Source organism: Seriola dumerili, unplaced genomic scaffold (genome assembly GCF_002260705.1).
Source record: "Seriola dumerili isolate Sdu_G_001 unplaced genomic scaffold, Sdu_1.0 BDQW01000449.1, whole genome shotgun sequence".
NCBI classification, from domain to species: Eukaryota; Metazoa; Chordata; class Actinopteri; order Carangiformes; family Carangidae; genus Seriola; species Seriola dumerili.
The window spans coordinates 803,339-818,248 of NW_019174704.1; the positions used below are offsets into that span (position 1 = coordinate 803,339).

The following is a 14,910-nucleotide window of genomic DNA, read 5'->3' on the forward strand; positions in this document are numbered from 1 at the left end:
TGCAACAGTGGAAGAAATAGAAGTAGTAACAGTAGTAGGAGTACAAGTGGCAGGTGTAACAATAATTTAATAGCTGTATAGTGGGAATTGCAGGAGGAATAGTAAGTGTGTGTAGCAGTTGCAATAGTAGGAAAAGGAGAAGTGAGCAGTAGTCAAAATATAAACTGAAGTAAAATTATGTTAGAAGCAGCTGAACAGATCTTATTTCATTTGTGAATAAGTAGCTGTTTCCGCCTCTCTGTTGGCATGCCAGAATAGACAAAGTGATCTGACCCTAATGCTGTGATCAACTTGATCTGATCTACTGTGAGGTCAGCTCATCTGACCAACCACAGGCACACGCACTGACTATGAAAGGCTCCTGGCCTGATTCACTTCGCTGCCACTAGCTGAGGTCGCGGATGAGCCAGGACAAGAATGAAGTTATTGTGTTCCTCATTGGTGCGAATGTGCTTAGCTTGCCTCTTTAACTGTTAGCTTCAAGTATCATACACTGGACACACCGACGCAGACATTATTAAACTCTGCTTTTTAGGCATGTCACCCATTACAAGAGTCTATTCACACACAATTTGGCACAGTACAATACTGAATTCATACTTGATACTGTAAGATTTTTGCAGCCTTACAATGTTGTTTAGATTAGATACGACTTCTATGTATGCACTCACATGTTTGTTCTCCTATATGTGTGTCATGCCTGCCTGTTTGTCCACCTGATTTCCTTTCAGTGAAGATTTTCCTACATGTACAGGTTTTCTGGCTGGATAGAATGGTGGGCTGCGTACCTAAATACATCTACGAAATGGCTGGATGACTTACTGACTGACTGGCTGACTGACTTATAGACAGCTATTAAAATGTAATGCCTGTCTTCCTGACTGGATCACTGTCTTCTTGGACACCAAGTCTGGAGGCACACACACTCTGTCAGTCACCCAGCCAAACACTGAACATATAAGTGCTGCAGAGAGCACAGAAGCAGGTGGCTAAACTGACTAATTTGGGAGCTATGTTCGTGCGGATGATTGTATGAAACAGATATTAATCCTACAACCTGAGAGTCAATAGAGATAATAGTCAGCCTAGGTGAATCCTTTTACCAGTCTTATTGATTATCCTGCCACAGCCAACATGTTCTGACATCTCATTCCCTATCCTGTCTTACCCAGTTCATACCTCCTCTGTAATTGGCCATTTGGTTTTAAAGCCTATGTCAAGTGAACAATGCTAAATAATGGGAGGCCATTACATCTAATAGACAATATTTCCACAAAATATAATCACTGAACCATTCATTAGAATTAAGGTCTGAATTGAGATGAAAAAGGTGCGGTGATTATGATGGATTGCAATTAGGTATGCTTCATTCCATGAGAACAATACGCCGCATATGCCAGGATGGGTAGCAATTCAATTATGTCCATTTAGGAAGTACAATTACTTTGGAAAGATAAGGGAACATACTTCGAAATCCAATCTGTTTTGATGAAGAAGAAGAAGAAGAAGAAGAAGCAGAGAAAAAAAAGGATTCAGCAGGAGTTTGTTAATTAGTTCATTATTCAACAAAATAGGATTTAATTAAACATTTCATGATATGTACTCTGTATTTGATTCCCCATAACACATATCGCATTCTCAAGCAGCCGGGTGCCGAGCTAGCAGATTATTGCGAGAAACTTTCCCAAAAGTCACTGACCTTTTGAGGGAAGAGGAGCTCTCAGATGGCAGGAACAGAGTGGGGGGTTTTGTTAAGCTGTGTACTCAGTTCTAGTCATTTACATTTTGCTTTGTTAAACAGTGGACTGTCACTGACATGATGTGAGGAAAAGAAAATAGCTCTCCTGCTTAATGTGGATATTCTGAATGTTTTACTGTTCATCTTTTGTTCAGCACCACGGACAGTTCCAACACCCAACTTATTTGTATTACACTGGAGCGTTATACGCAATGACAATTCAAAGTCACTGTTAACCTACTCGCACACCGTACCTCACAGTACCTTTTTACACACTACAGCACTTCCATTGCTTGTTATTACCCAAAAAAGTGCTTTGTCTAAACTCATTTCTGGCCACACCACAGTGCTTCTATAAATACATGATATCTCCCACGTGAGATGGACCCACTGTACTTCATGAGCCTCGCCATGTGGTAGCTATGGTAACCACTTACAGTAGGAGAAACTCAGCATGTGCGGTGGAATGTGTGTCTACGGGTGTGTGTATTTCCAGACTATTAAGAACTAAATGTCTTCACAAGAATAGAAAGGTGAGAAATTTCTGGTCTTTGTTTCTAAAAGTGACTTGGAAAGAGGCACATTGTGGGTTTACATTAAAGTTAGATTTAAATTTGGGTTAAGTGTAAGTTCAAGTCAAGTAGTATGTAGTGGTCAAAAAGGTTGAAAGTTTACCTTTCTCGGGAATGAGTGGTAGGTAGTGGTAGAAAGTCCAGAGTTAGGGGTTAGAAAATAAAAGTAGGAAATAAAAATTTATTGGTTATATGTTATTTATTGGTGTTTATGTACAGCATGTGTCTGCATCAGTAACTTGATTACTGAAGACCTACATTAAGCTTAGTGATTTGGCAACTTTGGGAGTCATAAGTCCCCCCCATATCTGCACAACAACAACAATGTAGCCAAACAGCAGTTCTTTCAAATCTCTCCTCCTTAGACATGATGTGCTGCACCACCTCCAGTGGATTCGACGTAGGGAAAAAAAATTTCCACTGCAGTTTCCATGGAGACCAAGCCATATCATAGTAAGATAAAATAAATGTTGATTTTGAGAAAACAGTTGTCCTCGCTGCCTCGGTTGACCTCTCGCCTGACTGCAGCCAAAAGCTTCACAATGAACTGTGGTGAACAACTGCCAACAGCCTGCAGTACAGAGAGAGGGAATGAAGGCAGTAAAAAAAAAGAGAAAAAAAAGACAACGCAAAGTCAATTCAGTAAACTTCAGTGCCTTAAGGTTTGTATTTGCTATTGAAATGTAAATGTTATGCATATAATAATTGATCTTTTCTCCAAATTACACAAAACTGTCAACAGAAAACTTTGTTTGTCCTTAAAAAGGGCCATCACTCAGTGCAACACTGACTCCAAAATGACAGTGACCACTTCACAACAACATCCTCACTCTGAATTCTGAAACTATGCGGAAAACAAAAGGTACACTCAGATATAATGTGCAGAAGAGAAGCCATACATCCTTTGAGTTAGATTCTTTTGTTCTTTCAACGCTGATGCTAAATTTGTGCTGACATTCTTAAACATTGCCATGCATATGATATCTCTCCTTTGCAGTAGATGTAAAAATAGAGAGTTAGTATTCAGTCTCTATGGTTACCTCTTGTAGTTATGGAAAAAGAATCAATGTCAAGTTAAAGTCAGCAAGCCTGCAGAGGTGGTACTTGGCTAACTCTGCAGAGCTGTGTCTTCAAACTGAGTTGATCTGATTAAGCTTGACCTGGTCAAAACAGCTGGTTGTCTGTCAAGGTTGCAATTAATCCACCTGAATACATACAGGGATTGGTTGTCTTTAATTTAAAAAAAAAAATCTCCATGGAAACTTTATTTTGTAAATATAATCACTTGATAATGCACAGTTGGACTGTTTGTTTGGTTTACTGTATACTTGAAGAGAAAAACACATTTAGAATATTTTTAATTAAATGTTGAGTAAAAAGTTTAAAGGAGCTATTTCTAAGTTTTGCTATTGCCACATAGTCAACTTTAGAAGTTGTTTACATAAGTAGCATCAAACTTCATCCCTTTGCTCACCAAGAGCTGTCTCCAATGGTTGAAAGCAACCCTCTTGTTTTGCTTCTATTTCTATAATTTCTTATCTTCTATGAAAGTTAGCATGCTAATCAGCTAGCCCCACTTTCTGATACCAAGTCACTGTAGCGTAAAGGCTGCCCTGAAGAAGTAGCGCTGCTCAGAAGACATATTGCCTCTTGTCTTGTAAATGCAAGGATGGCTGAAACTCTTAACAGCTGTTAAGCTAACGTTGCAAAACTTAGAAATAGCTCCTTTAAGAGTAGGACTGCCTATGTCTATTCTATAAGACTAAGGCTTCCTTATCTAAATAGCTGATAACCAATGTTGAAACTAAAGTGACCCTTTGAATGGCCTCAAGTGTAAGTCACACTGTGTTACTGTAGCTCTTGATCTGTGTAATCTGCAGGTGGCGTGGCGGAATGGCAACAGTAGAGGCCGACTGCTGTGTCATCATCCTGTGTCACCGACTAAATCATCACTTCTGACGCCAAGATGCCAAAAGAGGGGCTTTTGGCAGAAGCCCTCAAATAATCCTCCTAGCCTTCCCTCCTTCCATCACTCCCTCCATCTTTCCACCCGTTCCAACTGTGGCTAAAGCTGACACTCACCCTGGACTCCTGTCAGCAGTTCTGGCAATGACGACCAACGTCTGTCAGGGGCACAGTGAACGACTGAGAGAGGGATGAAGAGAGAGAGTGTGTTGGAGGTAGGCAACGAACTGGCCATCTATCTGCTCTTTTGGTGCTAGATATACAGGGAAGGACACTGCAACCTTGAAGGTAGCAGGTGGCGCCTCCTCTGGCAGAGGGAGGGTAATGAGGCATAAAGGTTGGCTGATGGACTTCGTTTGTCCTGCTTATCTACACTTCAGAGGTCGAAACCACCACCGTGACATTTTGCCTGGGACAGGTGGAGATCCTGGCCAACAGCAGCCCTCTGGTGGTGCCATGGCTTGCATGGAACAGGACACATCCAGGGCCAAAGCATTTCAAACTTCAAAGTTGATGGGCTGTTTTGCCTTCAGTAACGGTGAACACTAATGGATGGAGTGCAACCATTGTAGAAACCATAGTGGACTGCGGATCTAAGAGGTAGCCTATATGGTGACAAATCCATGAACATACAGTAATTGATGAAAGTGTCAGACCATCAAGGCCTTGAAGCAGGAAAGAAAATCATGTTGGTACCTGGATTATTCAGATGAAGATTGATATGAATGTGTTTCTGATTTATCATTAAGAAAAATCACATTTGGATGAACCAGGAAATAATGAATATAAAAGCTATGTATAAAAAAAAAAAAAATCACATCATAGAAAATAATTACTTTTCTACAGCAGAGAAGACTTTAATTCGATATTATATTGTAACCAGAAGAATGTAACAATCTACATCTACTAAAGCACTGATTTAAAGGTGCTAAAGATAAATTTTATTAAAAATCTTTTTATGTTTAGTGTGCGGATCCAAGTGTTGTTTATTTCAATGTTTCATGTTATAAAGAAACACTGCAGATTTGAAAACAAGGTTCAGGAGCAATAGAGGAATATTACAGTTTATTACCACTTGGGTTTCATTTCTAAAGCTTCTGGAGTCTATAGGTTATAATAACAACTCTGCCGAGTCATTGCTCAGATCTCAGAACGCTGCAAAAATGGGTCCAACGGGAGAACAGATCAGACATGCTCTAAACAAGCTGACAGGACGGTCAAAGTTATAACTTGTTTACAGACTGTATGATCATTCTCCTTATTGGACCCAAAGAGAAAACAAAGGCAAACCGTTAAAATTAAAAGTTAAATTGCCTGTTGTAAACGTTCATTAAAGTTTACAGACTGAATTCAGTTGTAGTCGTAGTTTGTCGTATGTCCAAATAAAGTGGTTTAGATAATGTAGGTAAACTGTTGGCTTGTATACAACCTGTCTGATTGTCTGATACCAACCATGTTTGTTGCGCCATTAGATCTATTTTTTTTTTCTTTTTTTGTGATTTGACTACATTCTGACATTACAGCAGTTACCTTGGTGAGTGTAATGTTATGATAACTGATAAAACTGAAAACTTACTGTAGTTTCCTTTGAGCACAGTTTTGAGGTATATGAAGCCTACTTTAGCTGTACTTCAGTTTGTACTTCGATCAGCTAAACAGTAAAACTAGTAACTGGTTTAATGATTTGATGATTGTTGATAGGATTTCACATACAAAACATATAAAGAATTTATAAAATATGATGCTCTCTTTTTTTAATATTTTATTTATACCTTTGGTTCATTTTGAATTACAGTAACAGAGTAAACAGAAAAAATGTATAACGACTCTCCTTCCTGCCCCACATAACAGAACAGTTAGTAAAATTAAAAATAAAACTTAATAAACATAACTTTAAATATTAAGTTCTACATAAGTTGCAGTGTTTAAAGTCAAGAATCAAAATAATATGCACAAGTAAAAATATGTAAATGAAAAAAAAATGACACACAAGGTAATATGGGAACATATATTATGTTCTCTTACAGATTAAATAACCATAAAGTATATTAAGCAGTTAAAATACTGTACACACACCAATGAATCAATGATCCAATAATGTTAATATAGTAATTTACACAACACCCAGTGGCATGGGCCACTCTGTATAACTGTACTTGCATTTTTACATTGTCATAATTCAACTGTTTCTGAGACAAGACATTGCTGCAAGACTGTAAGTATGTGTTCAGGTGTATTTCCTGTCCAGAAAAAAAATCAATAAATGAAAATAAATCAGCAATTTCCTTGTCAACTATAATTACACAACACTTTGCCGGTCATCATTTTCTTTTTGGTTTCTGAATTCTCTTGGTATCTCATTGATCTAAATACTCTCATCAATAATTAGAAGACGATCATTTGAATATGGCTTCCACAGGCCTTTATTAGAGCTCTCATGCTGAGTTAAGGAACTCTAATCAGCGATGTCAACGCTGTAATTGCAGTACACATAAAAGAGAAATACAGAGAGGTGTTTTAATTACAGGGAAAGGCTGAGTGCAATTTTTGTTTCTGGCTGACAAATCACGTTTGATTATACTATAAATGTTATGTACGTTAACTGTCGAAGCTCATGTTGTTTGGACATTTTTGATGTGACAGCCAGTCCAGCTTTCTCAGTTCTTTCTAAACAGACTAGATAGACAGGTATATAGATAGACAGATAGATAGATACCTAGATACATAGATACATAGATAGATCTCAACAGTGTTTATGGCCGTTTCAAAGACACATTCATGACAGTAAGTGGAAGCAATGATGCCACTGTATTTTGGCCATGTGCTTTGGCATATTGCCGCTCCATCTCTGTGGAGCTGGATGGATATCAGACAGTCAATCCATGGGAGGTGTTACCTGCTGAGAACAGACCAGGTGCAAACTCCACAGTAAGACCACAAGCTGTAGAGGTTTATTAAGCACTGCATAGTAATCCAGCCTCTTCGCTTACCACCTTCCCTCTGGACGTGCCTGAAATGTGTAAATAAATAAGAGCTGATTGCACTGGCTTTATTAGTTTGCCAGTATTTGGCAAGGTTTTACAACAGCTTTAGCAAGATTTAATTGAGGAAACATTCATAAATGAGACATGTGGTGGGTAGAGATAGAATTATAGGCACACCAATTTATATGGATAAACCCCACATCATAATGTTCTTGTAATGAAATTGCTTTTTAGACATATATAATGATAGAAGATGAATCAAACCGCCCCGCAATGTCAGAAAACCCCCCAAAACACTCAAAAAGAATAAAAATAATCATAAGAATGCTTCATTAGAATCCTTATTGAAGCATCAGTTTTACTTTATTAGTTGAATTGTGTGGAATTGTGTAGTATATGTGTGTGTGTGTGTGTGTGTGTGTGTGTTATATTACGATGTGGGCACATTCATGTGTAAGATCAAAATTATTTTAAACATCAAATGTTATGTAACGTTATGGCCAACTAAACACTCAGTGTGTGGCAGCGTATGCCAGTATTTGAGTGCTGTCATCATATTGTTTATTGCAAAAACAAAAGTCAATGTCATGGCAGAAAATGGACTGAGATGTGTTATCTGTGTACTCAGGCACACACAAACACGCACACACACACACACGACAGGAAAGGGAGATCACAAGCCTCTTCCCTGCACATGCACTTTTTCCGTCATCCTGCCAGGATGCCAGCAAATAAACCCCTGTTTTCTGACATGACACAACACAAATGCCTTTTTTTTTTTTTTTTTCAAACAGACACTGCGGACAGCCTTTTTTTATTCATCAGAGCAGGAAAACCTGAACATTGCACTGAAGGAGATGCATGATGTTTAACAGGGAGGCTCGGAAAGGCAGTTATGATATTCCTCTTAGCGCAAAGATGCAGAGAGACATAGATGGAGGGAGAAGAGGGGGAGCTAGAGCCCTTTTGGGAATATTAAACATTACAGTAAATCATACATTAAGAGGAACATAGCAGGTCAAAGTATTTGTTTGCTTGCCTCGGCGCCAGTTTCAAAGGGATGTGAACATCCACCCACTGACATTGAAGGGTTACAATACAACTTAGTCCTGTTTTTTTAATACTCACAACATCCTGATAGGCGAAGCACTCTGTGGTTCCACCATCTGTTTGCCCTCTGATGAAGTTAGATATGAAAACACATGCTCCAAGAGGGTATGAATTGTAAACCATGGATTTATAGTGGTAATGTCCTTTGTGTGCTACACAACTAAACCTGTACATTACTCGGAAAGATTGACATGCTTTTCACGTCAGTTTACAAAATCTGTGCTGCGTGAAAAATAACAAATTTGAGTTCGGTCCTGATGGCAGCCGCTCTTTTTGGTTGATTACATAATTGATATAAGACATGGTGGCAGGCCCATTAGGAAAAGATGTACCAAATGTCATGAACGCTCTCCATGGTGCTGATCCTACTGCATGCCCTAGAGCAGACAAGGGCACTTGCTCAGGAACACACGAGAGTTCTTGGTGTTCCCAGACTTTTGGACTCGACTATATGTGAACACAGAACACATTCTTTCTACAATGTGAATCAAATATTGCTCAGAAAGTTTTGTCCAAACACTATTGCTGAAGATTCCATGAATATGTTGCACTTTGCAGTTTGCTTTGCTTTCACCTTCTGCAGTTTATGCCAGACTCTGGAGATTGCTTTGCTCTTCCGTCATGTGAAGCCACTGTGTGGCTCTTTTCTTTTAATCTGTTGGGTCATTTTCTTGCTGTATGATGAACACCTGGGCAACTAGTCTGACTATCCTTTGTTAATTGCACTTTTCTTGACATTATGATGGAAATATAGAGTAGCTACTACTCCCTGCACTGAAATATTGCCCGAATAACACTTTGAAGGATTTATTAAAACAGTTTGTTCTGACAGTGGCTGTGAAAAGACCGAAGATTTGTAAGTCATCAACAAAACTTGGTACACCTGCAAGGTTTTAAATTAACCCATTACTTAATCCCTGAAAAAGGCTGGTTGTGTTTGACTTTTACATGATTTTTCAGTTTTTGGTAAACAAAACCTTCATTATTATTATTATTTTTATACCTCCCGCAACTTACCAATTACCTTTGCACCATTTAAGGTTTATCACTGGACTCCAACTTAAATTTCAAGTACATTTCTATACAGGTGCCACAGCATAGCTACTCTGTGCTGACAACAAACTGCATCACCAAAGATTACTAGCTTGTTTGTGCTTCTTTAGGTTAACACAGTGCATTTCAGTGCATTGAAGTATTTGAAGAAATTTACTATGACCAATTTTCATTCCATACACAACTCACTGTTTCAGATTATGTTGTTGCCTCTGTGACAATTCAACAAAGAGTTTTGGTAATAAGATGCAAGGTACTGTACATTTATTTTTACATGGCTTTTAATTATTTTTTGACATGTGCAGGGGAAGATAAAATAAATGAAAAGCCAAAAAAGCTGCCAAAGTAATCTTTGTTTCTCAACAATGTCATATTAACCCCCTGCAGATAAATTACCAATTTGTGCAATGGGGCTGGAAATGAAACATTGATTATTACCCAATTCAAACTGTGTTTAATTTGACTTAGAAACTCTTCAAATTGTACACTGAATTTTAATAACAGCGCCCCCATCAGGTCAAGTGGGGTGCAGGATGTGATGTTTGTTTTGTTTTTTGTTTTTTTTAATAATAGAATGGATTCCAATTTTTAATTTGAACAAATCAATACAATCTCAACAGGAGTAGATTCACATCATGTGTGTGCTCATCACTTTTATTTGTGCTTTTTGCAGTGCATCTCCTATCTTCCTGGTAGGATCACTACTGTTTCCCTCCTCTCTCAGGCACTGGAGCTGCTATAGGACTCCTACACAGGGCTCACTGCTGTAGCATCCGCCTCTGATCCCACCATATCCATGATGATTCGCGTCCGAGTTTTACACGGTAGCGCACATCCTGCTTACCAGTGCGTGGAGCCACAAGCGTGCATGGCTGTGAGAGATGCGCTGAGTGTAGGCTTCAGTGCATACTGCTCTGCTCCATGCATCCCGCTTCCAGCCCCGAGGCACTGCATTGGCACCGCGCCTCTCAGAGTATTAAGCCACGCTTCTCGTTTTCGTCAGAGGCCCCGAATGCGTGGATATCGATGAGTGAGCAACTGTTGGTGCAATGATGCATTTGTGGCACGGAACCCCCCCTTTTCTTATGTGAGAGAGAGGAGGTCACTGAATTCACTATATTCAGCACCATGGACAGAGTCAGCATCTGATCAACTGATAGTGAGTTTTTTTTTTTTTTTTTTTTGCTTTTCTAAATCGGAGTGAAGTCTGTTCCCTCAGCTGTCCAGTGGCACCCACCTGACACTACTCACCTCATCTACAAGAACACTCTTATCTCCCTTACTCGGCATTTGACTCATGCACGGAGGCTCTGACATCAGTGATCAAAATCAGTGTTTCGCAATGAACACAATATGTAGCCTAATAATTGACACCTTTCCTTTAATGATCACATTATCTCACATATGGATTAATATCACAAAGTGGAAGTTTGAGTCGAAAGTAAGGTAAAGTTGAACCCCCTCACCCCCCACCCCCTCTTCTGCTTCACGCTCAGGGGGTTACACACATTTACAGTAAGTGTCCAGTCCAGACTCCAGCTGGGAACCCCCGAGCAGCTCTGCTGGAGCAGCCGGGTTGAGTGCCTTGCTCAGGGACAGGAAGATGAGTTGACTGACGGGTGTGTAAAGAGCGAACAACGAAGAGAGACAACCCCACCCTCATTTTCCACTTCTCTCTCCGTGGATTCGAACCACCGACTTTCCCCGGTTACAGTTCCCGCTTCTCAAACAGCCACACTGGGCTATAAAGAAACCAGGGAGACACCCGTGTGCCCCCTGAGTAACTTGTAGTCTTGATTCTCCTTTAAATCTCCCTGGCTGGTTACTACCTCTGCCACTACCATCATCAGCAGCAGCGCTGCTTCTTGATGTTGTGGTCGGGAATACGCATGCGCCCGGCATTGGAATTACTGCACTGGCAAGAATAAGTTGGACATCGTCTGTCTTCACTAAAAGAAAAAAAACATATCATAAGTATGGCAGTGTTCAGAATAAGAAGAATGAGGTGTTTTTGCGTCTGGTTGTTCCCCCTCGTAGTGGCCGTGGTGTGCGCCCAAAGGTAAGTGAAAGGGTCGGAGGATGCTCCACTCATTTTTACTAAGTGTGACAGTGTTACAGACGGCATGGAAAATACTTGGACACTTTATGGTCCAAGGATATCTCGCATTTAAATCTGCTGTGCTCCCTGTTCTCTCTTTTTTTTCTTCCATAGTGCCGGTGTCAATGACCCTAGCAATATGTCTTTGGTTAAAGAAACGGTGGACAGACTGTTGAAAGGTTATGACATACGATTGAGGCCAGATTTCGGAGGTAAATGAACTCGTATTTTCACCAACTCTGTTCGAGTTTTGCGCCTTTGTCAGCCTGTATAATAGTATAGTCTTTTAATTACTATGACAGTCGCGGATAACTCAGTTAGGTTTGCAGTTTCGGAAAGTAAAAAAAAGAGACAGTTCTTTTCGGCTTCTGCAGGTGCCACAATCTGTGATATATATGATACAGTCGAGGCGAAAAATGTGTTGGATCAACCCAGAATACCGACATTATGGAGGGGGAAACACATGAGTGATGTGGTTGCAGGAGGTGGGGGGTGGGGGGTGGCTATGACAGTCGCGGATAACTCAGTTAGGTTTGCAGTTTCGGAAAGTAAAAAAAAGAGACAGTTCTTTTCGGCTTCTGCAGGTGCCACAATCTGTGATATATATGATACAGTCGAGGCGAAAAATGTGTTGGATCAACCCAGAATACCGACATTATGGAGGGGGAAACACATGAGTGATGTGGTTGCAGGAGGTGGGGGGTGGGGGGTGGGGGGGGGGGTGGATGATAAAACACACCAGCTCATTTATTTGAATGAAAAATCACTATAGTAAAGAAAAAAGGTGGCTGTCAACTCCCAGTGCACGTCTGCTGGATTTTTTATACAAATAAATGCCTATTCCTTGTTTATATCTCTGCTCCACTTCAGGTATCCACTGCGACGGACGTATGTTTTTTTGTGCCAAATGATTTAATGTCAAAAACTTTTTTTTTTCTTTTCTTTTTTGGGGGGTGGGGTAGGGGGGAATTACCAGCACTTTTCACCGCAGCTCAGCGCATCTAATCCCACCCGAAATGAACACTGTAAACTATTATCCGGCTGACAACAGCTACATTCACAAGTGTTAATCTGTGTTCCCATCACGCACACGTTATTAATCGTTTCTCGCAAAGGTTTCAAGTGAATCATACAGGCTTCACCTACTGTACTATCTCTGTTGATCACCGTTGTTTTTGTTTTTTTTGTTTCTTTTTATCTGTCCCAGGTGCTCCGGTTGGAGTGGGAATGAATATAGACATAGCCAGCATAGACATGGTATCAGAAGTCAATATGGTAAGTAGGCCATTATCACCTCTGCCTATGACAAAGGAACCCCCCCCCCCCCCTCCTTCCTCCATTCTGTACTAATGACCCCTGCTATGCATGACCTACCAGGGGAAATACCCTCCCAAACCATCGGGGGAACCCCTCTCTTAATGCCAATCACTGCGTCCACTTGTGGGCTAGAGAGCTGAAAGGCAATGGTCGTATTGTTTGAGGGCTGATGATGGTATGAACTGAATCCTCTCTGGGGATTTGGAATTGATTGACATAGATGTTTTGTTTTTCTTTTTTCTTTCTTTCTTTTTTTTTTGTTTTTGGTCTCATAAGATGATTGCTGCTTTATTTGCTGATCAGATATACAGCCAAGCATCAATGATTTAAGGGAATAGAAGTTAAACTCTACTCATCCAGTGTTTAAAATGCCCTGCTCAGGGGGTGGGGGGGGAGCCTGGGGGTGGGGGTGTGGGGGGCAGGGGGGTTATAGTATTAGCCCAACTCTCAACCTAGGGCGTATATTTCACACTGACTTATATGTCGTTGCACAAGAAATGTTTTACATTTGGCTGTCAATGCTGGTTTGTGAGTGCTTTACTAAAAATAGTGGCAGTGGAAGAACTTGAGAGCTGTGGCTATGAGGAGTCGAGATTAAGTTTTGCTTCATACAAGTGCACCTCCTAGTGATGAGATGTTAGAACTGCACCTCGGTTTACAGAGAAACACAAAAGGTGCATTTAATCATCATGGAAGGTCACTCTTAGCATTTACCATACTGTTGACAAGCGTGGTATGGTAATTGATATTTATGGTAATATTCATGAGATTTCAAGAGGTCCATTGTCATTTTTTTCCCATTCTTGTCTAACATTTTCTCTCTCTGAGGTTGACCTGTACTGTTGGATTTGGCACTCTTTCATTGGCACCTTCTTTGCGCTTCATAAAGATGTGTCCTGCTGTTTGTGCAGTTGTTTATGTCGTGGTGTCATGGAATGATTACATACTGGAGTATTTTTGGCAGCAGCACCCAAAAGGCTGTTGCTCATGTTGTTATCTTTTTTTGCTCCTGTAGAATATGTTGATGAGTAGAGATGAGAAAACAGATGATGCCATGTGTATTTGCATGCATTTACACAGAAGATCTGCACAACAACCGCACGCACACAAACACACAAGCACTCCCAGACACAATGCAGGTCCACAGAGAACCTCCACAGTGGCCTTGAATCCTCAATGAAAGGCAAATTGTCTCATGTGTAACCAATGCAGGAACTTGAAAGCAGCCTTACATTGTGTTTGTGCGTGCGTGTGTGTGAGTGTGTGTGCGAGTTGCCTGCAAGTTGTATATTATAATTGTGTACATGAGATGTATTTCCAGGAATCAAATACAAGTATTATGTAAGATGTTATTTGTATCTACTGTACATCCAAATCACCTAATGCATAAGAGCTATTTCATCCGATTTTACACGCAGCTTTTCCCGGCAAAAAGGAAGTGGCAATTTTTCTTTTGTTCAATGACCACACAGTTGAGCTAAGCAACAAATAAATGTTGATATCTGGGGCATTTTTAGATAGCACAGAGAAAAATACAAGAGGGCCCAAGTTTAAGCAATGGGATTGCAAGTATATGACATACAGTAGTAGTAGGATGTCTCCAACAACTAAGCCAGCAGGACACTCCAAAGTTTGTTGTGCTTTGTTTACTATTTTCTCCACCTCTATCACCTCCTTTGGGATACAACTTTCAGAAAAAAAAGAAAGAAGTTAAGTATATTCCCCATAAGTACATCATGGTTGGGATTTATATTCACACACACATGGCCAAAAAAATAAATAATCCCATTCTTCATCCGAACACACAAAGCCAGTGCCGCGCAGCGTCTTTGATCATCCCATTCCTTTGTCAGATTTGGCCCACTAAACACCCTCTAATGTGAAAGGGGAGTCATTACCACCTGACCCATTTGAGCCTCATGAAAAGAGGAGGCCACATGTGTGTGTAATGGTTTCAGCATCTTTGATCTGCTCCCCTTCCTATAAATGTAACCACTTTTCAGGATAGCAGCTGGGGTAGAAGCACTTTCCTTTCTTCCATTTCCTCTCCCCCATCTGGCTCTCTGTCTGCCA

General features: G+C 40.3%; 1 protein-coding gene across 2 annotated transcripts in view; it reads left to right on the top strand.

Annotated features, from left to right (window-relative positions):
- The first annotated feature begins 11,356 nt into the window (after positions 1-11,356).
- The window catches only part of LOC111234376 (gamma-aminobutyric acid receptor subunit beta-2), a 71,953-nt gene continuing 68,399 nt past the window's right edge, over positions 11,357-14,910 (top strand). For both annotated transcript variants that reach the window (XM_022762437.1, XM_022762438.1), the window contains exons 1-3: positions 11,357-11,481; positions 11,635-11,732; positions 12,728-12,795. In XM_022762437.1, the coding sequence (XP_022618158.1) occupies positions 11,399-11,481; positions 11,635-11,732; positions 12,728-12,795 (249 nt within the window). In that variant the 5' untranslated portion in view covers positions 11,357-11,398. The remainder of the gene's footprint in view (positions 11,482-11,634; positions 11,733-12,727; positions 12,796-14,910) is intronic.